General features: G+C 46.6%; 1 protein-coding gene across 3 annotated transcripts in view; it reads left to right on the top strand.

The window, feature by feature from the left end:
- The window catches only part of NCAPG2 (non-SMC condensin II complex subunit G2), a 327,980-nt gene extending 305,682 nt beyond the window's left edge, over positions 1–22,298 (top strand). For all 3 annotated transcript variants that reach the window (XM_029588506.1, XM_029588507.1, XM_029588508.1), the window contains 3 exons: positions 850–950; positions 1,241–1,343; positions 21,742–22,298. In XM_029588506.1, the coding sequence (XP_029444366.1) occupies positions 850–950; positions 1,241–1,343; positions 21,742–21,793 (256 nt within the window). In that variant the 3' untranslated portion in view covers positions 21,794–22,298. The remainder of the gene's footprint in view (positions 1–849; positions 951–1,240; positions 1,344–21,741) is intronic.
- Positions 22,299–25,703: the final 3,405 nt, after the last annotated feature.

Below are 25,703 nucleotides of genomic sequence, written 5' to 3'. Positions count from 1 at the left end.
GCTCATTCAGTTCAAGCCATGTCTGCTTCGGTAGCTCACTTGCCTGCGGTTACCCGTACACGAGATTTGCAGGGCGGCATCCTGGAGTTCTCTCCACCTTTGCCTCCCATTACTGTTTGGATAAAGAAGGGCGACATGATAGTCATTTTGGTCAGTTGGTACTCCGTAATCTTTTTCAGCCATAAAACCCAACTCTTCCTACCTTGAGCCCTGGTTCGGGTGCAGGCTTTCTCCCAGTATTATAGCAATGCTAGTTGTTGTGCATTTCTGCACCTGTTAAATGCTGCGCATCTTATGTTTGGGAGCAGCCATGTGTGAAGACCACCATCCTGCTTGTCCTTGGAGAAAGCAGAGTTGCTTACTTGTATCAAGTGTTCTCCAAGGACAGCAGGATGTTAATCCTCATGAAACCTGCCCGCCAGCCCGCGGAGTTGGGTTTCTTTAGGTTTGTTTTATTTTTCGTGAATTCTAGGATATAAGACTGAAGAGGGCCCCCATGTGGTTGCGTGGATAGGGGCATGCTGGGCATGCTCAGTGTGTCTGTCAAAGTTTTCCATGCTGGGCTCCATCTGATGATGTCACCCATGTGTGAGGACCAACATCCTGCTGTCCTTGGAGAATACCTGTTACAGGTAAGCAACTCTGCCTTATCTATTCATGAAATGTTTATTATGCAATCTCTTAATATTCTAGACCACCTGACAATACCTGTGTTTCTACTAGAGTCCTGCATATTTATAAGTTTTAGCTGAACAATATTTTCTCTTTATAAGAAGTCCAATGTCAACTTTTAAAGCTTAGTGTTCCCAATGCAGTTTGTTTAATATATATTTTCAAATTATATTTCAGGTCTTTTTTCCATGAACTCATGGATTCCATAGTTTCTGAAGATATTGAAGGCATCGTTAGCCTTTCAGCAAGCCTGCATATTATTGCTGTAGTCAATAAAGGTTAGTTTTGTGGTTTTCTGTGGAGCAGGCGGAAATATTTTTCGTTTTGTTTTTTCTTTTTCTTTTGATTGCAGTGTGAGATACCTGTACATTTTTGTGGATATTTTCAGCAAAATTAGGCTATGATAGCATAATGCACAAATACTCTGTAAAATGCAAATATGGTTTCTGTAGTCTTCCTATTAGTTGTTAAAAAAAACATACTGGATAAGCTTGAAGTAAATATTATAAAGATGCAAAATGTTAATATTTTACTTTCCAGTATAATGATAAATTGATTTTTCTATCAGGAAAACACAAGGTTTCCTGTGTCAAGGATATTGCTTCAGCTATTAACAGAAAGTTGAAGAACTTTGGTGAAATTACTATGGAAGATAGTGACTGCTTTGAAAGGTATGCAAGAAGGGGACTGGAGAAAACATGCAAAACTATATTGCATAGTTTTTTTTGTTATTTGTTTTGCCTTTGTTTTTAAATCTTGGATTATGTGAAGGTGAGAATCTTTTTGGCCTTTAATGGATTGCAACATATGATTAGTTTATAGAAGTCTGATAGAAGAGGATACAATAACTTAAGTACCTGAAAGGCCCTGTGAATTGCATGGCATTACAGTGTCTCCATAGTTCAAAATATGACAGCAGCTTCAGGCAGAAGAGCAAGAGGACACAGTTTGAATCTGTTCTACTTTCCTTTTCCTGATGGCCTTGAAGGAGGGATGGGCATCATAGGAGGAAAAGAGGGAAGGGTGATTGGAACTGGTGGGGATAGGAAAGAGACAGGATTGTATTTAAACATCTGATTATAAAGACTAATAGTCAGATGTTTAAATATGAGTGTTGAAAGAATGAAGATGTGCTGGGAAGGAGATAAAAGAAGGGGATCGGCTGAAGGGGCATGTGGTGAAAAGGGATCAATGCCAGGGATGGGTAAGAAAGTACATGGTTTGAGGAGTTGAGGGGAGAGAGAGAGAGTCAGAGATAGGGGGAGGAAGAAAGAGAAGGATAAGGGAATTTCCTTCTCTCTCCATTCTACCCTCCAGATCTCAGAACCTACCTTCCTCTCTTTTCATCACCTTCTTCCCCTATGCCAGAATCTACTTCCCTTTCTCTTCTTTCATACCTGGTGCTATCTTATCACCACCTCCTCCCTAATCCATCCTCAGCATGGTCTCCTCTGTCAACTTTCCTCCTGTCCTGCATTGATATCTGCAATCCCTTTTCTCTGCCCACAGGAAAAAAGTTACACAGGATCAAGCAGGGTTAGAAGACTATTATATAATGTAAAATAAAATTGACATTGTTTTTTAAATTTGTAGCTTTTTGCACTGCAACGTTTTATGCCACAAACTTTTAGAAACTAAGCAGCAGAACCTTCTCAGTCTGCAAATTTAATCCTGAGCTTCCCCTGGAAATGGGTGTGTTTGCTTTGGGGAGATTCAGTCAGATAACCACTCTGTTGCCACATTCTGCATAGTGAAAGGGAGAGCAGCCATATAACCTATTTGTCTATGAAGCCAATCATTGGTGAGGCCTCATATGGAGTATTGTCTTCAGTTCTGGAGGCCGTATTTCAGAAAGAAAATAGAGACGCTACAGATGGTCTAGAGTAGGGCAACTAAAAAGGTTGAGGTTTTGTACCAAAAGTCCTATGAGAATGAAGGAACTTTTATATGTATACCCTAGAAGAGAGGTGCGACAAGGTTGATATGACAGATATATAAATACCTAAAAGATATTAATGCACAGGAAACAACATTTTTCAATGGAAAAGATGTTGTAGAACTAGGAATCACAATCTGAAGCTCCAGGGGGGTAAATTCAGGAACAATGTCAGGTATTATGTTTTCACAGGGAGGATGATGGATGCCTGGAATGTCCTCCTAGAAGAGGGGGTAATGACTAGCACAGTGACAGACTTTAAAAAAAAAAATTTTTAATTGGGTAAAAACAGATGATCCCTAGTGGCAAGTGAATTGTAATGAAGAACTGGGCAACTGCCACTGAACAACAGTTGAAATCCAAGACAACAGTGATATGGCTGGATAGTGCTTCCTGGAAGGCAGCAACTGTAACTCTAAAGTGGACACAATGGGATTGTGGGTTGGGTTCCATGTGGGAATATGATCTACTTTGGGTAGATGAGCATAAAATCGCTGCTGGGCAAACTAGATGGGCCTTTTTGGTCTTTATCTGCCATCATTTGCTATGATACTATGTTTCCATATATAAAAGTATTTCAATCTACTTTAAATTAGGATTCCCTAATAGGTCTTCCCTAACAGGTAGATCATTGTTAAATTAGTTAATTCTTCTTGCTTTCTCTCTCTATCTTCTCTTCATTGCCTTTTCATTGTTCTGTTGTCTTTGCTGATATAGCTCCCTACCTACCTCTAGCTAATTTCCAGTTCCTGCTCCCTCCCAGTACACAGATCAGTTAACACAGGGTGGACAAACTTTTTAAACCAGAGCCACATTACTGGCTCTAGTCTTCACTTACCTACAGTACCTGAATCTAATCTGCTTTGAAGTGCCGAAAAGTGGAATATAAAAATCAGATTTAAAAAAACACTAAGAACTACTGTGAAATGGTATGGGAAATGAGCTGAGCATATATTGAACAATTCAAAATCTGAAATTCCAAGAATGTATCAATTCTGTGAATTTCATTGTGCATTGGGAATTATCTAATGATGCTTCCCTCTTATCATATTACTGTTAATTCCTTGTCCTTCTCCACCAGTTAAGAACCTGAGGGTTTAGTTCCCTCTTCCAGCAATTGGAGTTTTTCTTCTTTTTTGATGACATCACCTGTATGTATGTTATGCATGGAATCAGATACAGCCAGTGTTCTCTGCCTCCAGCTATTGGATGGATGGTTGTGGACAAGCCTTGACCCGGTTTTGTAACTTGAGAGAATTTTTATGTTCTTATTTCATGGTTGTGATATAGTCCTTAAACTTGTTTTGAGTCAAATTTATCTTAATGGTCCAAGCTCCTGAGGATTGTTCTCTGCAGTGATGCAAGTCAGGACAGCAGAGCAGCTCGCTACTCATCTGATGAGGTTTGTTTTCTCTGGGAGTTTGAGTAGGCCCTTTTCAAAAAAGGGCGTCATCTGCTTACCCTCAGAGCTGAAATGCTTGTGAAGACCAAGCTCTTGCAATTGATAAGCCTTGCAGCGAAGAGTGCCGTTGACAATTTGAAAGCTCACCACCTTGTCAAGACTGAAAGCGAGCCTACTAACTTAAGGGCTTCCATCCCAGCTCCCATCCCTTGAATATGGTAATAGGTTGAGCAATAAGACAGTTGACAAGAGACGGTAACAATCTCTGTTGTTATTTAAACTGCCTTTAACCTTTTTAAAGGCAGAAAAAGAACCAGAGCTTTCAGCTGGCTAAGGTATGGTAAGTCATACAGGCTATGATTTAAAAAAATAAAATAAAAAAAGAAAGGGAAAAGATACTTTCAGTTTGTATTGGGAATGATTTTCTAAGGCTAGGAGATATTTTCTGAGGATTGCCATGTGCCCGTACATATGTCTGTGACCATTAAAAGGCAGCAGTGTCTGACAGCACATAATGTTCAGCTTGTGATCTACAGAGTAAGTCAAACAAAGCAAGCTTACAAACTGAGGGCCTACTGGCCTGAACCTAGTGCACAAGTATATTTTAAACTCAGAGTATAGATAGTCCCAGAGAGAGCAGCTAACAGCATTGTATTTGGAATGCTGCCATCTTGAGTGCTTTTAAGCAGTTACAAGCTCTGCACAGCTGCATATGATTAACAACAAGCACTCTGCTGTTTAACTCTCCAAGTGCTGGGACAAAGTGACTATTGCCAGCAGTCCTGCTGTTGTGGGGTTTTCTCCCCCAGATTCATGCGATTCCTAAACAAAGCCTTTCAGTCTTAAAAAAAAAAAAAAAAAATTAGTTCTGAGAAATAGGAGATTTCAATAATCTATCTGTTTCACTAAGTTGAAATTTAGGTATGAAAAATTCTGCCAACTGACATTCAGTTCTGAGAGGGACCCAGAAGGCATCCATAGCCATTCCACTCTATGCAGAACTAAAGATTAAACTACTCTCAGAATGGACCTTGCCTACAGGTAAAGTAACATCTGTGTCAAAGACACAGGTTGCTGCCAGATTCTCACCACTGAGCAGGAAATCATCTATCCTTGTGAAAGGAGACACTGCACATAAGGAATTATGCTTCACTTTCTTTTTTTCTTTCCATCAACTATCTGTGCGGATGGCATCTGCACTAGTAGGGTGAAAAGAGGTCTATTAAGCAGAAATCTGCAGCTTTTTGATGGTCTCCACTACTTGATTCCACAGCTGCCTAGTATTTTGTCAAGGTAATGAATTAGTTCTTAAAGATCACTAGTGCATTAACAGCTAGAAGACTTCTAAGACATGCGTTAGGCTGCTGGTTTTTACTTCAAATTACATCTCTGCAAATGCCTTGCAAAGAGAGAGAATTTGGTGAGATGTGTGAAAGCCTAGTCTTGAGTCAAGATGAATCAAAACCATAGAGATTTCCTGAGGATAGGTTAAAACCGTATTACAGTTTACAAAGGGTGCCAGAAAATCTATAACAAATTTTATTTATTTATTTATTATTTTTATTATACCGAGTTTCATGATAAGAATCACATCAACCCGGTTTACAATTAACATGTGTGTGGAGGCAGGGAGTAACATAGTGATAAACATTTCCCAATTCAACATTAAATATAGTGTGAAACTTAAAAAATATTAAAACAATAATTAGGACGTGAGAAAGTTACAAAAAACAGGGAATAATAACTAGGACCAGAAAGGGGGAGGAAATTAAAAAAGAGAATATTTACATTTCAAAACAAAAATGTTTTGTTTTTTTGTTTTATATCTTTTTATTAGGAATTAAGTGATATTAACATATCAGGTTAATACATTTAGCTTGCAATACATTTCTCCTGATCAACAACGACAGAAAATACGTTTAAACCCCACAGTACTGAGTGATAACATGAACAATATCAATAGTAATAACAGGGGAAACAAATAGCATATGGTCAACCCTCCAAATTACAATAGGTCTTGAAATGAAACACATCCGACCACTTGTACATGAAGTCCTTTCATTGGAGTAATATCATATTCTGGAGAAATTCTTAGGAAATGATATACTGTTACTCAAAATCATTATATTGTGTAAACTTTTAATACCCTTATCCCAACTCTCCTGGTTACTCACCTCCCTGGCTGCTCCCCCAAAGCTGCTCCTTCGACCCTCTCTGCTCTACAGGACTCAGTAAAGTTAAAAATAAATAAATAAATAAAGTAAAACTAAGTAAGACTTTCTCTGTGGTTTCGAGCTGAGGTAAGGAGTCAGGTTGGGACAGCCAGCCTTGCAGGCACTCCGGGGTGTTTGGCAGCCTTTCGGCCCCCTTTCCCTCTACTCCCAGGGCTCCGGGTTGCTCTGAAAGGACGGGGTAAGTGTTTTCTTTGCCAGCCAGTTTGTGGCACGGCTCACCGCGCTCTGCAGCGCAACCCATTGCAACGGGCCTGTCGGCATTTTTTCTATTTTTTTTCTATTTTTTCCGTTCCTCCCCTCAGCTCCTGGGCTGTGTAGCTGTGCGGTTTTTTTCAAGGAGCCCTCGCTTTCTCTCCGCGCTCTGTCAGGCGTGTGGGCGCGAAAGCAGAATTTAGTTTTGTTTTTTCCCTCCCTTATTCTTCCTAGGGATGGAGAGTTCATTAGGCCCTGAGCCCTTCTCCTGGGACAGGAGGTCTTCATGCCAAGGCTCAAGGGAGGAGGGATCCCCTCCAGTCTTAGCCCTTGTGGCGGAGGACAGCGTTGGGTGACTGGGTGAACCGGCTCCTCAGGATCCCATTCCGGCAGATGGAGACCCGGAGGGGTTTTCGCTGGAGTTTGTCTTGTTAATGCACCAGGCTTTCCTGGCCAGAAAGCAGGTGGGCTTCAGGAGGCACATTCAGTCAGTGGGTCTTTCCGAACTGCCGTTCAAGAAGGGTCGACTCGAGGAACATCAGGCCCGCGGGGGAAGTGATGGTCCCCAGGGGCCACAGACCCCTCCCCCACCCTCCGGAGTTCCGGGTTCGGCTCAGGTTCCGGATTTGGTTCCTTATCTTGGGGACCTTGATCAAGATGCTGCAGATGATGATGATTTGCCACTCACAGAAGGGGATGATCCCAGCGTGTCTGCCTTTTTAAGTGGGAGGAACCTCGACCCCTTATTCCCCAGGTGTTGGACGTTCTGGGGCTTAAGATCTCTCAGGAGGAATCAGACAGTGTTGGGGGTTAATCCGGATCTTGACGGAATACGGGGGCCCACTTCGTCCTTTCCACTGCCTAAAAAGGTTCGCAAGCTGGTGACCCGCGAGTGGGACGCACTGGACGCGGGGCTCAAGGTTGGCAGAGCTATGGCCAAGCTCTATCCTCTTAACAGATGTCTTGGATCTTCTGAAAATTCCGAAGGTGGATGCGGCGGTTTCGGCTGTGACAAAGAAGACCACTATTCCAGTAGCGGGTGCTGCCGCTTTAAAAGATATGCAGGACCGTAAGCTGGAAATCCAGTTGAAATGAGTCTTTGAAGTGGCTGCATTGAGTCTTCGGGCCACGATCTGCGCCAGCCTCATGCAGAGGGCATGTTTGTGCTGGGTTCAGGCCTCTAACACCACTACAGGAGCTGGCAGTGGTGCCGCCTTGGAGGGCACTCGTTTGGAGGCGGGCATTGCATATGTAGCAGATGCGCTTTACAACCTAGTGCGAACTTCAGCGCGCAGCATGGTTTCTGTAGTGGCTGCACGCCGACTGCTGTGGCTGCACAATTGGTCAGCGGATTTGTCTTCAAAATCTTAGCTGTGTAACCTCCCATTTAAGGGTAAGCTCCTGTTCAGTGAGGAAATGGAGCAGTTGGTAAAGCTACTCGGAGAATCTAAGGGGCATAAGTTGCCGGAAGATGAAAGGCCCACCAGAAAGGTGTTTCCTTCATGGCCACGTTTTCGGGATTCACGCCGATTTCATTCCGACAGGTATTCCTCGCCTTCCACGTCTAAGCAGTCCTCAGGTTGGCAACAGTCCTTTAGAGGGGATCGTCGTCCCGGCCGGGATTCTGGACACCTCGGGTCAGGAGGTAGTACACCCTCCCAATGAAGCCACAAGTCCCCATTCCGTCGTCGAAGCTGTCGGGAGCAGATTGTCCAGTTTTTACACGGAATGGGCAAGGATCACCTCAGACCGTTGGGTCCTGGAGAAGGCTACGCTCTAGAGTTTTCACGTCCCATGCAGGAGGTGTTCGTGTAGTCCCGCGTGGCCGCAAGCAGGAAGCGGTACAGGAGACCCTGCAGCGCCTGATCCAGCTACAGGCCATTGTCCCGGTTCCGGAGACAGAAGAGGGTCAGGGCTGTTACTCTGTTTACTTTGTGGTTCCCAAAAAGGAGGGCACGTTTCGTCCCATCCTAGACCTACAGAAGGTGAACCGTTGTCTCCGAATCTCTCGTTTTCGCATGGAAACACTGCGGACGGTACTGGCTGCTGTTCGGACGGGGAAGTTCCTTGCGTCCCTGGATCTTATGGAGGCTTATCTGCATATTCCGATACGGCTATGTCATCAGAGGTTTCTACGCTTCAAAGTCTTGAGACAACACTTCCAGTTTCAGGCCCTTCCATTTGGTCTGGCAACGGCTCCTCGAACTTTCACCAAAGTCATGGTGGTGGTAGCAGCCTTCCTTCGCAAGCAGGGGATCCTGGTTCATCTATACCTGGACGACTGGCTGATTCGTGCCAAGACCAGGGAGGACTGCGAAAGATCGGTTTGCATGGTGGTGTTCACCTTGAGATCGCTCTGATGAGTCATCAATCTTCAGAAGAGTCACCTGGAACCCACCCAAGTGCTTGACCTATTTGGGAGCCCGTTTCGATACCTTGCAAGGCAGAGTCTTTCTGGCATCTGACCGGGTAGCCAGGTTGCAGAGCCACATACAGGCGCTTCTTCTCAGACAAACACCCACTGTGTGGCATCATCTGCAAGTGCTGGGATCCTGTTAATGTTCGTGGTAGTTGTGGGTGGATCCTTGGGCTGGTGGGAGATGACCATGCCCCCGGGGGAAGATCCCGAGAGGACCACTGGTCAGGCTCAGAGTATGGTGACAGACACACACTAGTTCTTTTATTAAACAGTATATGGAACCACCAGAGGTGGTAGTAGTGAGCTGGAAGTGCCCGACTGGGCTGTAGTCCCTCAAATACTGGAACAGCGATCCTGAATAACTGAGCTGTAGAGAAACTGAATATAGTGAGTAGGCAGAGTATGCAGAGTTCAGGAACAGAACCTTGATGGTAACACTCACACAATAGTCTCTTAGAAGCAGCCCAGGAGCTGGAATGAAGTAGGCCCTCGGAGTGAGTACCTGGTTCCAGGGAAGGCTCTGAGAGAGCGATGGTAACTCACTGGTGTTGTAGGCAGCAATGGCTTCCTGGCAGAAGTGATATTCAGTAGCAAGTCCGGGAACGAGGGCCCTCGAGGAGCAAGTACCGATTCCAGACTGCAATCTGGAAAGCGAGGCCCCCGATGAGCGGGTACCCCTGGTAAGTCCGCAGAGGCAGAGTAGCAAGGTATGCAGAGAGCGAATCCCATCTGCCAATACCTGGAGGAAAACCCTTGCTAACTCAATTCGTTAGCGATTTCTGAGACCTTAAATATCCGGTAAGGATGACGTCACCTCAGGGGGACGCCCCTGAGGTTCGCGCCACTGCAGGTACTTGAGTCGGGGCCGCGCTGCGCGCGCGCCCTTGGGCTGCTGGGAAACATGGCGTGCAGCGTCCAGCCGGTCCAGGGACGCCGGAGGGGAACGGCAAGATGACGCCGCGGCAGCCAAACTTCCAACAGGCAAAGAGGGAGTTGCCAAAGAGGTATTTGCATGCATACTTAAAAAAGAAAAATCACCTAAAAATAAATGTAAGGTTTTTGTTGGTGTACAAACTCCCTGAATGTTACAGAGGGGAATATCACTAGAGTTTCTAGACAACAGATGCCCGTTTTAAAAGATTGGGGTGCCTTTTGCCAGAATCGTTTTGCTCAAGGTTGAGCAGTGATAGAGTATAGGGTACAAAAATCAGAGTCAAAGGTCATAAAGCTATCATTATTCCATTTTCACTCAATGATTAGTTGAGGAGCAGTAAGTATACTATGCAGCTTTAAAACTTCAGTAACATACATAAATAAACAAAAGGGCACCCAGAGCTAAAGAGTTTCAAAGTAAATGGAGCTACTATTTGTATGGTAGGAGAAAAATCTGGTATAGCTTTCAGCATTACACATTGCAGGTCAAGAGAATGGACAAATATATTTTTTGAGCCAAAATACAAAGGCAAGGCCATTTGTATGTACATATTGTATATTTGTATATAATTAACCTCTTCTATCTCTCTTTAATTCCTCCACCCCAGTTCAACAGCCCTTGTTAATTGTAACTGCATCTCTTCATCACGTTTATGTTTGTTGTTGTATTCATCGCACCCCTGTTTTTTATGTAAATCGACATGATGTGAATTTTTTCATGAATGCCGGTATAAAAAAACCTTAAATAAATAAAATAAATAAATAAATTTGGCATGCAAGCAGAAAATATAAAAATGGAGTGAACCATAGATGGTTCTAACAGCAACCCACAAGAACCCAAAGGCAAGAAGGTTCTTCAGCCAAGGAAAAGACAATGCACTGATACAGGAGTGACCAAGAGAAATGTTGCTTTGTTTTCTTCCCACCTTGGCCGTTAATAGACCATGTAATAAGGAAGCTCAGGAAGGAGTAGCTGTATGAGGTCCTAGTGGCATCTGAATGGCCGTGAAGACCATGGTATGCTGATCTAAGCAGTCTGATTTGTGGATTAACGATTGCGTTTTCAAGGCATAGGGGGTCTCCTTCACCAGGGATCAGTAATAATGGGAAACCATCTTCGTTCTCACTTATGGCATGGCTATTGAGCGGGTGAGAATAGCTAAGAAGGGATACAAACCACCGGTTATTAGAACAAGGTTCAGTTTTATCCACAGAGAATTAATGTGGGGATATGGCAGGTTTTTGTAATATAATGTAGACAGATTAACTGTTTGCTATAGTGTTACAAATAACAGATATTCTGATATTCTTACAGGTCTTGACCTTGAGTTCTTTAAAGGTACAAGTTGCAGTGATTTTTTTTGCATTAAGAGGAAAGCTTAATGGGACATCTATATTGTCTCATAAGGATGTGTCACGCTTTTTGACAAGGAGTTAAACGACTTAATCTTACTTTGTGGTCTCTGATACTGTTATGGAATTCAAATTTGGTAGTAAGTGCATTAACAAGCCCTTCTGATGAGCCATTAGAATAAGCAACTTGGAAGAACTTGACATAGAAAACTGCATTTTTATTGTTAATTATTTCAGCAAGATGCATTTTGGAGGTGGCAATCTTTGACGTGCAAGGCTCCCTTTTTAAGGTTTAATAAGAATTCTGTAATGCTGAGACCTATTACATAAGGTAATTTCAGTGTTCTGTTTAAATCAGCATATAATATTATAATTATATATTATATATATATATATATATATATATATATATATATATAATTAGCTGTACCCGGCCACGCATTGCTGTGGCTCAGTCTGGTTAAATGAAAAAGAAAGAAAAGAGAGAGCGCACGTTTCTAATAGTTTAATTTCAAAATGCTTGTGGGTATACAATGGGGCGGATTTTCAGAGCCCTGCTCGCCTAAATCCGCCCAAAACCGGGCGGATTTAGGCGAGCAGGGCCCTGCGCGCCGGTGAGCCTATTTTACATAGGCCTACCGGTGCGCGCAGAGCCCCGGGACTCGCGTAAGTCCCGGAGTTCTCCGAGGGGGGCGTGTCGGGGGCGGGCCCGGTCGTCGCGGCGTTTCGGGGGCGTGTCGGCAGCGTTTTGGGGGGCGGGTACGGGGGCATGGCTACGGCCCGGGGCGGTCCGGGGGCGTGGCCGCGCCCTCCGTACCCGCCCCCAGGTCGCGGCCCGGCGCGCAGGAGGCCCGCTGGCGCGCGGGGATTTATGTCTCCCTCCGGGAGGCGTAAATCCCCCGGCAAAGGTAAGGGGGGGGTGTAGACAGGGCCGGGCGGGTGGGTTAGATAGAGGAAGGGAGGGGAAGATGAGGGGAGGGCGTTAGAGGATTCCCTCCAAGGCCGCTCCGATTTCGGAGCGGCCTTGGAGGGAACGGGGGTAGGCAGCGCGGCTCGGCGCGCGGCGGCTATACAGAATTCATAGCCTTGCGCGCGCCGATCCAGGATTTTAGTGGATACGCGCGGCTCCGCGCGTATCTACTAAAATCCAGCGTACTTTTGCTTGTGCCTGATGCGCCAGCAAAAGTACGCCTATTCGCGTTTTTTGAAAATCTACCCCAATATTTTTTGTTGTTCCATTGTCTGTGCAGAGATAGAGATTGGTTTACCGACTCTAGAACACGCAACATATAATTGTCCATGTGAGAAGCAATCCGTGTCTAGATGTAAACCGCATAATTCTAGAAATGAAAAAGAATGAAAAAAGAAAAAAAAAAAAACTATACTTAGTAAATGAACGGTATGGTAAACGACACAGCTCAATTCCAACGCAATGTCACACAAAATAATTAAAAATGAAAATAAGGCGAAATCTATGAAAATTCAATTTAACAATGCAATCGGAAACATTGAAATGGAATAGTAAAATATTTAGTACAAGCCGTTAAGCCCGTTAAAACGGGCGAGATTTTTGTCCCCTCTCCTCCTACGTCTTTGCTCTGCTCCCCCCTCCCCCCCAGCACCATGAAGGGCCAGAGGCGGCGGCGGTGGTAGGAGCTGCAGCGGTGGCCGAGGGGGATCTCGCGAGGCGTAATGGTCCTGCCATCCCAACTCCCTTCCCCGGTGGTGGAGGGTCAGGCTCAGACTCCCTTCACTCTATCCTTACAGGCCCCAACTCCTTTGCTCTCCCATTACACTCAACCCCTTCCACTCTAACCTATAAGTGGAGAGCTGGGGGGGGGGGTAGAGACTCTCTCATATCGCCCCCTACATAGGCTTCCTCTCTCTCTCTCTTGCACATACACTCTCCCTCTGTACCTCACACATGCACGCCCAATCCCTCACACACACATACACAATCCCTCATGTAGTCTCCCTCTCTCTCTGGAACTCACACTTGCCTTCAGCGCACATTAACACACTTCTCTCTCACATAGTTAAAACAGGCGATATTTTTGTTCCCTCTCCACCTGTCTTTGCTCTGCACTCGCAAGAGCTTGCAAAGTTCCCACGCCTGTTGTGTCTGGGAGAGTGAGGAAAACACTCTGTCCCGTCCCCCCCTCGCAAAGGGCAGGCGGCAGGCACTGCAAGAGATTTGGGACACTTTGCCTAGCTTACTTTGCTCTTTCTGGGAGACCTGTGCCTTTAAGAAATCCGATCGGGGGCTTGAGAGGGAGGAGGGAGCAGGGCTCTGGCTTTCACTTTCGTGACGGTGCTTTGCTGGGTGTGGGGGTGGAGCGATGCCCATGTAAACTCTTCCCATGGTGGCTGAGACCCATGGGCGGCTTAACAGCACTGCCTTCCACCTCCCCCCCCCCCCCCCCCCCCGCAGTTGCGGGATATTTACTTGGCTTCTCCTTATCTGCGGGGGAGGAGGGCAAGCTGTTCTCTGTTCAGCTCTTTGTGCTTTGGCTGCTGCAGGCTGCAGTTGCTTGTGATCTCTTCACAGCTGCTTTCTACTGCATTTCTCTGCTCCGGCCGTCCCAACTCCCCCCCCCCCCCCCCCCCCCCCCCCCCCCCCCCTTCCCCGGCGGTGGACGGACTGGCTCGGTGACTCTTCTACCGTTTCCTCCTCCTGTGTTGTAACTGTCCGGCAGTCCCTACTCCCTTCCCCAGCGGCGGAGGAACGGGCTGAGCCGTTTCTCGGAGCAGCGACTTGTCTGCCCTTTCCTCCTCCCCTCTGTGACACCCAGCACGTAGCACAGAGTTCTATGGTCCGCACATGCACGGTATAGCCGCTCTCTACTGCGCATTTGCGGTCCGTCAGTCAGAGCCCATTTATATTGTAGATAGCGTGTGTTGCTTTAACGTCCAACAGATGGTGCTGTTTTTCCAAAACATGTTTTTACCTGTCACAGGTGTGACATCTATATAATATAGGTATATAAAAACATGCGCATATTCGAATGCAGCGTTGTGTCAAAATTTCAAAGCAATCGGTGAAGAACTTTCGGAGATTTAAGATTTTGAACAAACTGACATTTACATTTTTATTTATATAGATATATATGTCATGTTTTATATTCTGCAATCTCCATAACAAGATAGATGCTGAGTACTGTATTACAGACATAAAACAATAAAAACATTAAAACGCATCTTTTGATGAGAAGGATTGCAGGGGCCTACAGTCTTTAAAATTCTTAGATATCAGGAAAGGTGTAAGAGAATATTTAAAGATGACAAGTGAATTTCTTAATTGATAGATAATGTTAAGTGGCACACATAAGGGGGAGACCTTCTCAAAGGCGAACATCTCAAGATGGATTAAGAAAGCCATCGTGTCTGCATATTTTCTACAGGGCTGCAGTTGCCAGAAAGCATCAAGACCCATTCGACAAGAGCATAGTCTTCATCATGAGTGGAAAAACCTGCACTAAATCCAGTTGATATGGATAAAGAGGCAACTTGGACAACTCAAGGACCATTTGCCAAGCATTAAAAGTTGGGTGTTCTTGTGAGATAAGATGCTAATTTTGGGACAGCTGTCTTAAGAGTGAGTTTGCAATCCACCCATCCGATGTAATGAGGCTTTGATACATCCCACAGGTTCTTGACTGGTGGAGCAGAAGGACAAGGAAGGAGAAATTAAGACTTACCTGATAATTTCCTTTCCTTTAGTTCTGCTACACCAGTCAAGAAGCCCACCCTGGGATGTGCAAATCGACTGTCTCTATGAGAGTGAGATCTGATTGACTAAATTTTATAAATTATAAAAAGAAAAGAAAAAGATTAATAAAAGGAAATGGTTTGAGAAGAATTTTCATTACTCCAAGGATTTGTAAGACTAGATTTCTTAGTTAAAGTGCTCCTCATAGTGTAAGTTGATGATATATCTCAAAATATAGATATTTCCTAGCGTGTAGCAGATGGACTCAGGACCAATGGGTATAGTGTACTCCTGATAGCAGTTGGAGAGGATCAGATTTCAATCTGACGTCAGCCCTAGTACATATACCCCTGCAGAAAGTGCAGCTCTTCAGTATTTTCAGTCTCCATAGAAGTTAGGGACTCTGCACACTTGCACAGCGTTAGAGTAATTTTACCAAAGAAAACCAAAATAAGAAATCTTACCTCTACAGACGAGCCTCGCTCTCCTTCGGCGACACCCATTGGGTCCCTCCCCTAGTTGAGAATTCCCGAGGCACCACCGGAAAAGAAACTCAAGGCTCAGGGCCTTTGCCCAGCATGCCACATTAGAGCTGCACAGCATGAGGAGGCCACGGCCCTGTGTATACAGTGCGAAGAGGCCCTAGGGGATCCAACTCATGGCCTTCCCCAGCCAGTACTGGGTTCCAGCCTTTTGAACAATACGCCGGACCTAGCATTGCACAATGGAACCCCCCCCCCCTCAAACGGGGTTCCCCAGGGACATGGCGCCCCTTAGTCTAGACCCAGCATCTATCACCTGGGTGGAATTCTTCATGGGTCTGCATACCTTCGTCCACATGCAACTGGGGCCTCCTATAATACAGCCACATGATCCACCAGAGGACCTCAATGTCCTGGGACCCTCTTTGCCCAGGGAAGTGATCCCACCACCCAGAAGCCCCACCTTCGGGGACACGGACAACTCGTATGAGGATTCAGAACCCCTGGAGGAAGGGGAACTCCCGGGGACAGTGCCCCACCGAACCATGAGGTGCTTCTTCACCAAGGACAAGCTTCCAGACCTGGTCACACACAGCTTGAAAGAGCTCGCTATCCAGGGCACAAGTGCCTCGGGGGAACCTAAGACGAATCCCCTACTAGAGGGACTCCGTCAGACCTCCCGTCATTTCCCACTATTACAAGCTAATTGACATGGGATGCCCCGGAGAATACGTTCAGCCATGTACCCTCTGGACCCAGCTGCCAAAGATCTCCTGGTATGTCTGAAAGTGGATGCCATGGTCTGCGCGGTCTCGAAGCGCACTACTATCCCAGTTGAGGGAGGAGCAGCACTCAAGGCTGCTCAAGACAGACGTCTGGAATCCATCCTCAAACAGTCTTTTGACATCTCCGCTATGTCTCTACAGATCGCGGCCTGCTGTGCCGTGGTGACACGCGCCTGCTTATCAAAGACCAGGAACAACACTCCTGTGGAAGCCCTGGAACCAGCAGTATCATTCCTCATGGATGCCGCTTCAGATCTGGTGCGCACCGCAGCTAGAGGAGTGTCATCAGCCGTGGCAGCCAGAAGACAACTCTGGCTCCGAAGCTGGTTGGCCGACGCATCCTCCAAAATGAGTCTCACAAGGATGCCCTTCAAGGGAACACTCCTGTTCGGGAGCAAACTAGAGAAACTGGGCAACAAATGGGGCATGTCCCCACTGCCACGTCTACTGGAGGACAGGAATAAGTGAAACCAGCGATCCTTCCCACGAACCTCCAGGGGCAGAGGATCACAGCGCTTCAACCCTTACAGAAGCACATATCAAGTGGCCTGCCCCACAGGCTGAAGCCAGTCCTTTCGGAACAAGCACAGCAAAAGGGGAGCCACTTGGGCCCAGGCTCCAGCCGCACCCCACAATGAAAATTAGCTGACCTGTCCAAAGGAAGAAGCCATAGGGGGCAGACTTGCCCTATTCTACCAAAGATAGGTTGAGATAACTTCGGACAAGTGGGTTCTATCCATCATTCGAGAGGGATATTACCTGGATTTCCACCACCTCCCTCCCGACAAGTTTGTGGAATCCCTTGCCACGACCCTTCCAAGAGGATGGCAGTGGAAGCTACACTGACCAGATTGCTAGCCTTAGGGTCTATAACACTGGTGCCTCCACAAATAAATACTGGACATTATTCCATCTATTTTATCGTCCCCAAGAAAGAAGGAATGTTCAGACCCATCCAGGACCTTAAGGCTGTCAACCATCAGCTGAAGATTCCTCTCTTTCGCATGGAAACCCTACGCTCGGTATTAAGGGCGATACAACCGGGAGAGTTCCTTACATCCCTGGATCTGTCGGAAGCCTACCTACACATTCCGATCCATCAAGAGCATCAGCGTTTTCTACGCTTCTCTATTCCGGACCATCACTACCAGTTCCGGGCACTACCATTCAGGTTAGCCACTACTCCCTGGATGTTCACCAAGATCATAGTGGTGGTGGTAGCAACTCTGAGAAAGGAAGGAATCCGCGTGCACCCTTATCTAGACGATTGGCTGATCAGGCCAAAATCCCCAGAGGAAAGCCACCAGGCAACCAATAGAGTCAAAACTCGACTGGAGAGCCTCGGGTGGTGGTCAACACAAACAAGAGCTGCCTGCAGCCCTCCCAGTCTCTAGAATACTTGGGAGTCCGGTTCGACACCAAACAAGACAAGGTCATCCTGACACCGACAAGGAGATCAAAACTGATGACCCAGTTACGAACCCTGTTGAGCGAACTTCGCCCCACAGCATGGGACTACCTCCAAGTCCTCTGCCTCATGGCATCCACACTGGAAGTAGTGCCATGGGCATGAGCTCACATGAGATCCCTACAACGCTCACTACTTTCACGATGGAATACACTGTCCCAGAACTACACCGTACATCTTCAGCTCTCGAACAGAGTTCGGGCTACAAGAAGGCCATCTGAGCCAGAGAACGAGACTATCCTCACCAAACTGGATCCTGCTGACCACGGATGCCAGCCTATGAGGACGGGGAGCACACTGCCAGGAGCTAACCGCCCAAGGGCAATGGAACGAAGAAGAGTCGGGATGGGACATCAATCGCCTAGAAGCCCGGGCAGTCAGACTAGCCTGCCTACGATTCGGTCACAGACTCCAAGACAAAGCGATCAGAGTAATGTCGGACAACGCCACAACAGTGGCCTACATCAACCATCAGGGAGGAACCAGAAGCCAACAGGTGTCTCTGGAAATAGACCTCCTAATGTCATGGGCGGAAGCGAATCTTCAAGAGACCTCGGCCGTCCACCTCGCCGGGAAAGACAACGTCGCTGCGGATTACCTCAGCAGAGAAAGTCTAGACCCAGGAGAATGAAGGCTGTCAACCACAGCATTCCAAATTATAGTAAACCGTTGGAACACCAACCATAGACCTCTTGGCAAACTGGTCCAACGCCCAAGTGCTCAGTTTCTTCAGTCGTAGGCGGGAACCCCAGTCCCAGGGAATCGATACCCTGGTACAGACCTGGCCACAGGAGACTCTGTTATACGCCTTCCTGCCGTGGCCCCTATTGGGCGCAATCATCCACAACATAGAACGCCACAGGGGACCAGTACTTCTAGTGGCCCCAGACTGGCCAAGAAGACCATGGTACGCAGACATGCGAAAACTTCTAACAGGGAGACCCCTTCTGCTTCCTCCACAAAGAGACCTGCTCCAACAGGGACCGATCCTCCACGAGGATCCAGCTTGATTCTCTCTTACGGTCTGGCCATTGAGAGGACTCGCCTGAGGAAGAGCAGATACTCTGGGGCAGTAATTGACACCCTACTCTGAGCGCGCAAGTTCTCCACATTCCTAACATACATAAGGATTTGGAGAGTATTCGAAGCCTGGTGCGAGGACCGCGACATCATACCACGCTCAGTCAAAATTCCTGCGATTTTGGAATTCCTGCAGAACGGCCTACAGAAGGGATTGTCTCTCAACTCCATCAAGGTACAGGTGGCCGCATTGTCATACTACAGAACCAAGAGCGAGAGCGGCAGCATAGCCTCTCACCCTGATGTCTCCCACTTTCTGAAAGGAGTCAAGCAAATCCGACCACCCCTAAAGTGGCCGGTGACTGGAACCTCAACCTGGTCCTAGATTTCTTAGCAGGAACCTCCTTCAGACCTCTCCGCGGCCTGTCTCTCCAACTCTTAACATTGAAGTCAGCCTTCCTGCTGGCAGTCTGTTCGGCCCGTCGTATATCCTAGCTACAAGCACTGTTCTGCCGGGAGCCGTTCCTCAGACTCACCCTGGGAACCATCCAGTTACGCACAGTTCCGTCATTCCTCCCCAAAATGGTGTCTCACTTCCATCTCAACCAAACCATCTCGCTACCATCGCCAGATGAGCATAAGAATTCGGAAGAGGCTCGAAGTCTACGCCATCTCAACATCGGCAGACTCCTAGTCTGATACCTGGAAAGGTCGGAATCCGTTCGAAAAACAGACCTTTCTATTCGTCCTTCACAGCGGGAAAAAGCAAGGGGAAGCAGCCTCGCTAGCAACCATAGCCCGCTGGATCAAAGATGTCATCAAGGCGGCCTACGTAGAAGCAGGCAAGCCACCGCCTTTACAAGTCAAGGCCCATTCTTCTAGAGCCCAGGCAGGGTCCTGGGCGGAAACCAAGATGCTGACACCCGCCGAGATCTGCAGGGCGGTGACATGGTCCTCCATGCACACCTTCTCCAGGTTTTACCGCCTGGATGTTCTGGCTCGGGAGGACACAGCATTTGCAAGGGTAGTACTAAGTGGTTCACGGGCAGCCTCCCACCCTATTCGGGAATAGTTTTTATACATCCCATTGGTCCTGAGTCCATTTGCTACACGCTAGGAAATGGAGAAATTACTTACCTGATAATTTCGTTTTCCTTAGTGTAGACAGATGGACTCAGCATCCCACCCACGGCTGCCGTTACTCATGGAATTCTCTGGTAATATCCCCGAGAGCGAGTGATTCACGGGTAAGCCATGCTTTCCTTCAGCTAGGAAACCCATCCTACTGGGTGTCGATGTTTCTTTGTTGAGGGCACTGGTGGTCTCCAGCTATAACCAATTCAACAGATTCAAATTAATTAAGTTAACAAAGTTATAAAGTTAATCATGTTATCCAAGTTATAAAGTTAATCAAGTTATTCAAATTATTCAGTCATACATATATCCACAATGCTTTTCGAGGAAAATGCTGAAGAGCTGCACTTCCTGCAGAGGTATATGTGCTAGAGCTGACGTCAGATTGAAATCTGATCCGTCTCCAACTGCTATCAGGAGTACACTATACCCATTGGTCCTGAGTCCATCCGTCTACACTAAGGAAAATGAAATTATCAGGTAATTTCTCCATTACATTTTTGTGTTTTTTGTTAGGTCAAAATTTTAAATTTCAGTTATTACATTTTGCATCTGCTAGTTGCTATAATTTCAATTTAGCTTTGACAGTAGTACACTGGCTGTATCTGCTTCCATGCATGACATACATACAGGTGCTGTTATAAAAAAAATAAAAAAAAAAAAAAACTCTGCCTCCATTTGTTGGATGAGGGGACTAAACCCACAGGTTCTTGACTGGTGTAGCAGAAGTAAAGGAAAGAAAATTATCAGGTAAGTCTTAATTTTCCCTCCTGCCCTCTCCAGACTGTTTTGAGGTTTAAAAAAAAAAATCTCCTCCTTATGTAATTGAAGATCTGTGTGACAATACCACAGCCTTGCCATGGGGCTGACCTGAAGCTTTTTTATTGTTTACCTGTTCCCAAAGCATATTATATACATATGAATGATATGAAGTTTCTGTTCTTCCTTGGTGTGGCTGCCTTTACAGGGTTAGATCATTAAAATTCAGTAATAAAGATAATATTTTGAAATCAAGTGGTGCAATATGATTGGCAGATACTGACCACATTGACTGTCAGTTAACTCCAAAAATAGATTTATGACAAGTTTCTTTTAATTGTATGTATTTCATAAGCACTATGACTGTATATTGTTGGGGGATGATTGAAGGTACTACTGTCTTCACTCATAAAACCTCCAGGCAAAAAAATATGTATTGTCATATATCAAAAATTCAAGTCCCATTGTACTATTTATTTATAGCAAAAGTATAAGATATTAAAGTGGGAATGCACCACATGAATGTATGCTTTCTTTATATAAATGCCAACGTTATAAATAGTTTACAGAAGGAAACAAATTTCTCCACCCAAACTTGAGGGGAATAATTTCTCCAGATTTTTAAACCTTTTTTTTTCCTATGGTTGCAAGATAGTGCCATTTGAATGAATGTACATTGTATCTGAAAACAGAATTGAATCCAGTGTTAAAATGACCAAATATCACTCATCTTTCATTTCTACCTAAAAGAACAGATCGTATCAGTACTTTATTCTACAGCCTTTAATCTGTTGTGATTAATATTGGAAATAAAAACAGAATGAATTCTGATAATCCAGTGGAAAAAGAAACAATTTCAAGCAGTTCAGAGGGACAGCCATGTTAATCTGGTGTAGCAAAAATGACGCAAGGCAAGGGACACCTTATAGACTAACCAGTTTATTGAGGTACGAACTTTCAGGACAGAGTTTACTTCATCACCTGCCTTGTGTCATTTTTATTTCATGCAGGTTAATGATCAGCAGACTTATTCCACATTAGTGAGTGATCTAGAAAAATAAATGTATCTATGGGATCTACCTGTGGTTATTTGGGTTTTTATACAATTACATTTTTTATTAAAATTGCATAGATTAAACAGTACTAATGCTTGCATTAGGTTAGAGATTATTTGGCTCTTAGATTACTACTGAATTATGGGAAAAGAGTACTTTTGTGCTAAATTATTTGTCTTGGATTTCAGAGCTCTTTATGAGTCATCTGCTAAGATTCTGGATGGCCTTCTGGGACCATGACCAAACAACGTTCTTTACCGACTTGGAACTGGTGGATATAAAGCTGGAACATTCAAGAGATTCATAATGTACATGTGATTTAGACAAAATTTATTTTCTTAAAACATTTACTTCTGCTTTAGTGAAATAATGCATGTAAAATTCAAATTGATACGGTATTTCTTTTCTAAATCTTCAATGTAAGAATGGACAACAAAAAGTCAATAATGTTTGGATGTGAAGATTTGAAAATGTTCATTTATTTTGTATATATATATATATGATGTACTCAAAAGAAGAAAACCTTTTTTGTTGCTTGAAAGTGCCCTTTTTGAGGTACTTAAATATGTATAATGCACAACAATGTATAAAGGAAGCTTGAAGTTTAAGGTTGTTATCTTAAACAGCTATAATTTCTCCTTCCTTGGATATAGACTGATTTAATTGATGTTTTTTAAACTGTTTTTGATAGTTTGTCATTTATGTAAAGTGTTACAATTTTTTAAAAATACAATATTTTTGTACCCTGGAATTACGTCATTGGATTTTATTTTTCTCCCAGGACAAGCAGGATGGTAGTCCTCACAGATGGGAGACATCATCAGATGGAGCCCGGCATGGAAAACTTTTGTCAAAATTTCTAGAAACTTTGGCACATTGAGCATGTCCAGCATGCCACTATCCCCGCAGCCACGTGGGGTACCCCTTCAGTCTCCTTTTTTCCACGGTGCGGTTGTCTTGAGGGCTTTGGAGCTCTTCAGTTTCTTTCTTAAAAGGAAGAAAGTGTTATTTTTCACCAGTTCTTCCCTGCTCCGGGGTTCCCCCTCCATGAGTCGGTTCCTCAGATATTGGTAAATCATTTTTTCACATTGTTGCAGTCAGTTCCTAAGTGTCTTCCCTTTGGTGGCCACCGACCGCCTGCTGGCTTTTTTCGATGATGATCAGTTTCCGGAAGTGCCCCCAATGTCCATGGACTATGTCCATTATGGACCTGCATGACGTTTGCGTCCTCTGCCTGGGGCCTTCCCACGATTTAATCGGTGCCCCAGTTGTGTCCAGATGACACTCAAGGCTGGCGCTTCCGTCTGGATAAGATGGAGCACCTGTTCTGTCCTTTACAGTCAGCTCCATTGACTCCAGTTATTGGGATGGTGGTGAACCCGGGCCATCGCCTTCAATGTCCCACCACGAAGAAAAGGGTGCAGGGGATCGCCCCTTGCCCATATCGCATCAGTCCAAGTCCTCAGGGTCGTCTACCTTGGCCGAGCACAGAGGGAGACACGGGCACCGATGGTTGTCACCGCACGGTGCCAGCACCGATACTGGAGGGACACCGGCTTCTGCCGAACCCCTTCCAAAGTGGCCTCACAACGAGGAGGCCTGTCCTCCTCCAGACCCAGGAGCCCAGGGCGTTCCCCACCAATTCCGGTGCTGGGTACTGAGCCTCTGTGGACCCCCGTGGAGGCTCTGGTTACACCCCGTTCTCCTTCTCCCTCATTGGTGCTCACTATGCCAGAATTTCAGGAGGACCGAGTGGTGCAGCAGGTGGTGCTCCGTGCCCTCTGGGGCTTTGAGCAACCACCGGTGCCCATGCTGATGCCAGAACCAGCATCCTTGATGCTGGTGCCCCTGCTGGAGCGACTGGATATCCTGCTTGGAGTCCTGCAGACACAGCTGGTGCCCAGTGGTCCTTTGGGGCCCCATCTGCCACCAGTTCCCTCCTCCGATGCCATCCCAATTCCGGGATCCTCGGAGGAGGAGGATGCAGCTCCGCACTTGCCACCGAGGGCAGTGCCGTTTCTCCTTGAGCCCATTCTCGGGCTTTCGGATGCTCCAAGCCACCGGGTCCGCCGAGGTTCGATGCATGTGTGGTCTCCAGCACTGAGGCTTCCCGACAGACCACTGGTGCCGCGAGGCCCAGGGATTAGCCTCCCTCTACAACCCCGTGGGGTCGCTAGTGAGGAGGAGGCTCCTTATAACACTTGGGGCGATGATTCCTTTGAGTTTTCTTGGGAGGCCTCGGGTGACCTCCCGTCCAAGCCTTCACCTCCGAATGAGAAGCGCCGTTTGCCCCTGGAGGATTTCTCCTTTGCCAGCTTTGTTCGGGCGATGGTGGAGGCTATATCTTTTCAGTTGCTTACTGAAGAGGATTCCCAACATAAAATGTTGGAAATCCTTCAATTCCTTGATGTTCCGAAGGAGGTGGTGGTTGGTCCCAGGGCATGAGGTCCCCCTGAGCTCCTCCACCAGCTATGGGAGCACCCAGGCTCCATCACCCCGGTCACCCGGAAGGCGGATGTCATTTATTAATTCAGCAAGCCCCAGGATTCCAAAAGAGCCAGCTCCTGCACCAGTCTGTCGTAGTGGAGTCTGCTCTCAAAAAGGTTAAGCAATCCTGCACTCACTCTTCTGCTCCCTTCTGGGAAAAGACCATAGAGCCCTAGATGCCCTGGCCGCAGAGTCTTCCAGGGGGCAATGCTTATTGCCCATATATCAGCGTATCAATTGTACATGAATCAGTAGAACCGCAACCTCTGGAAGCAGATCCAGGAGCTTGTTGAAGGTCTCCCACATCAGCTCCAGAAGGGTTGGAATCCATAGGGCAAAAGGGCTTCTAGGTGGCCTCTGATGTCTTTGAGATGGCGGCAAGGGTGTTGGTGGCCAGTATTAGTGCTAGGCGCTGGGTGTGGCTTAAGACCTCCGCCCCGAAGTCCAGGAGAAACTGGCTGACCTACCTTTCACAGGTGAAAACCTGTTAGGAGACCAGGCTGGGAAACAGTGACCCAACTAAAGGACCACCACGAAACCCTGCAACAGCTATCTGCCAGCACCTTGGACCCTTCTTCGGCTATCCATTGGGGGCTGCATCAGGACTCAAGGAAGCCTTTCTATAGGCAGCGGAGATACTATCATCCGGCCCCTCAGGCTAGGGCATCTCGGGCTACCCTAAGGGCCGAAAACTCAAGTAGCGGGTGCCTCGGGTCCAGCCTGCGCCTCAACCCGGCCTTGCGGCGGGGTTTTGACTGATGCAGAGAGAGCAGCAGCCTGATTCCTGTGTCCAGAGATCCTGAGCCACTGGTTGGGGGCTGGCTATGTCTTTGCAGATTGCTGGGCTCCCATCACAACCGACTGCCTGGTGTTAGCCATTGTGAAACGGGGCTACCGCCTGAATTTTCTCAGCGATCCACCAGACTCCCTTCCCTCACCAGGGTGGGGGTCTCATGAAACAGGCAACGTCCCTCGAGTTGGAACTCTCGGCCCTGATACAGGCCAAGACCGTAGATCCAGTTCCCCGGGCCCAGTAGGGGGGGGGGGGGGTTCTACTCCAGGTACTTTCTCATTCCAAAGAGAACAGGTGGCCTCTGGCCCAACTTCGACCTCTGAGCCTTAAACATGTTCCTGAGGCAAGAGCGGTTCAAAATGGTCTCATTAGGCACCTTGATTCCCCTTCTTTATCAGGTGAGTTGGTTCTGCTGTCAATTTGAAGGACTCCTACGTGCACATCGCTATATTTCTGCCTCATCGGAAATTCCTGTGCATCTTGGTGTGCCAGCAGCACTTCCATTACAGGGTTCTGCCCTTCTGCCTCATCTCCTCACCCCTGGCAGTGGTGGGAGTACATCTGCGCTGAAAGGAGATGCATGTGTTCCCATACTTGGAAGACTGGCTCGTCAGGAGTACCTTGAGGGAGGGAGTCCTTCCGGCCCTACACTTGACAGTCTAGGTGCTCCACTCACTGGGTTTTCTCATCAATTATCCAAAATCCCAGTTGTCACCGTCCCAGCAGCTCAACTTTATTGGGGTGTACCTGGACACCATGGTGGCCAGGGCATTCCTCCCCAGCAATCATGCGATGACGCTGGTGGGGCTATCTTGGTCTATTCGCCACCGGCAAATGGCCTCTGCTCGCCTGCTTTTGTGGCTGCTGAGC

Source organism: Rhinatrema bivittatum, chromosome 2, assembly GCF_901001135.1.
Source record: "Rhinatrema bivittatum chromosome 2, aRhiBiv1.1, whole genome shotgun sequence".
Lineage (NCBI taxonomy): Eukaryota > Metazoa > Chordata > Amphibia > Gymnophiona > Rhinatrematidae > Rhinatrema > Rhinatrema bivittatum.
Note: the sequence above shows the minus strand (reverse complement) of the source record. Positions and strands in the feature narration are given on the sequence as shown.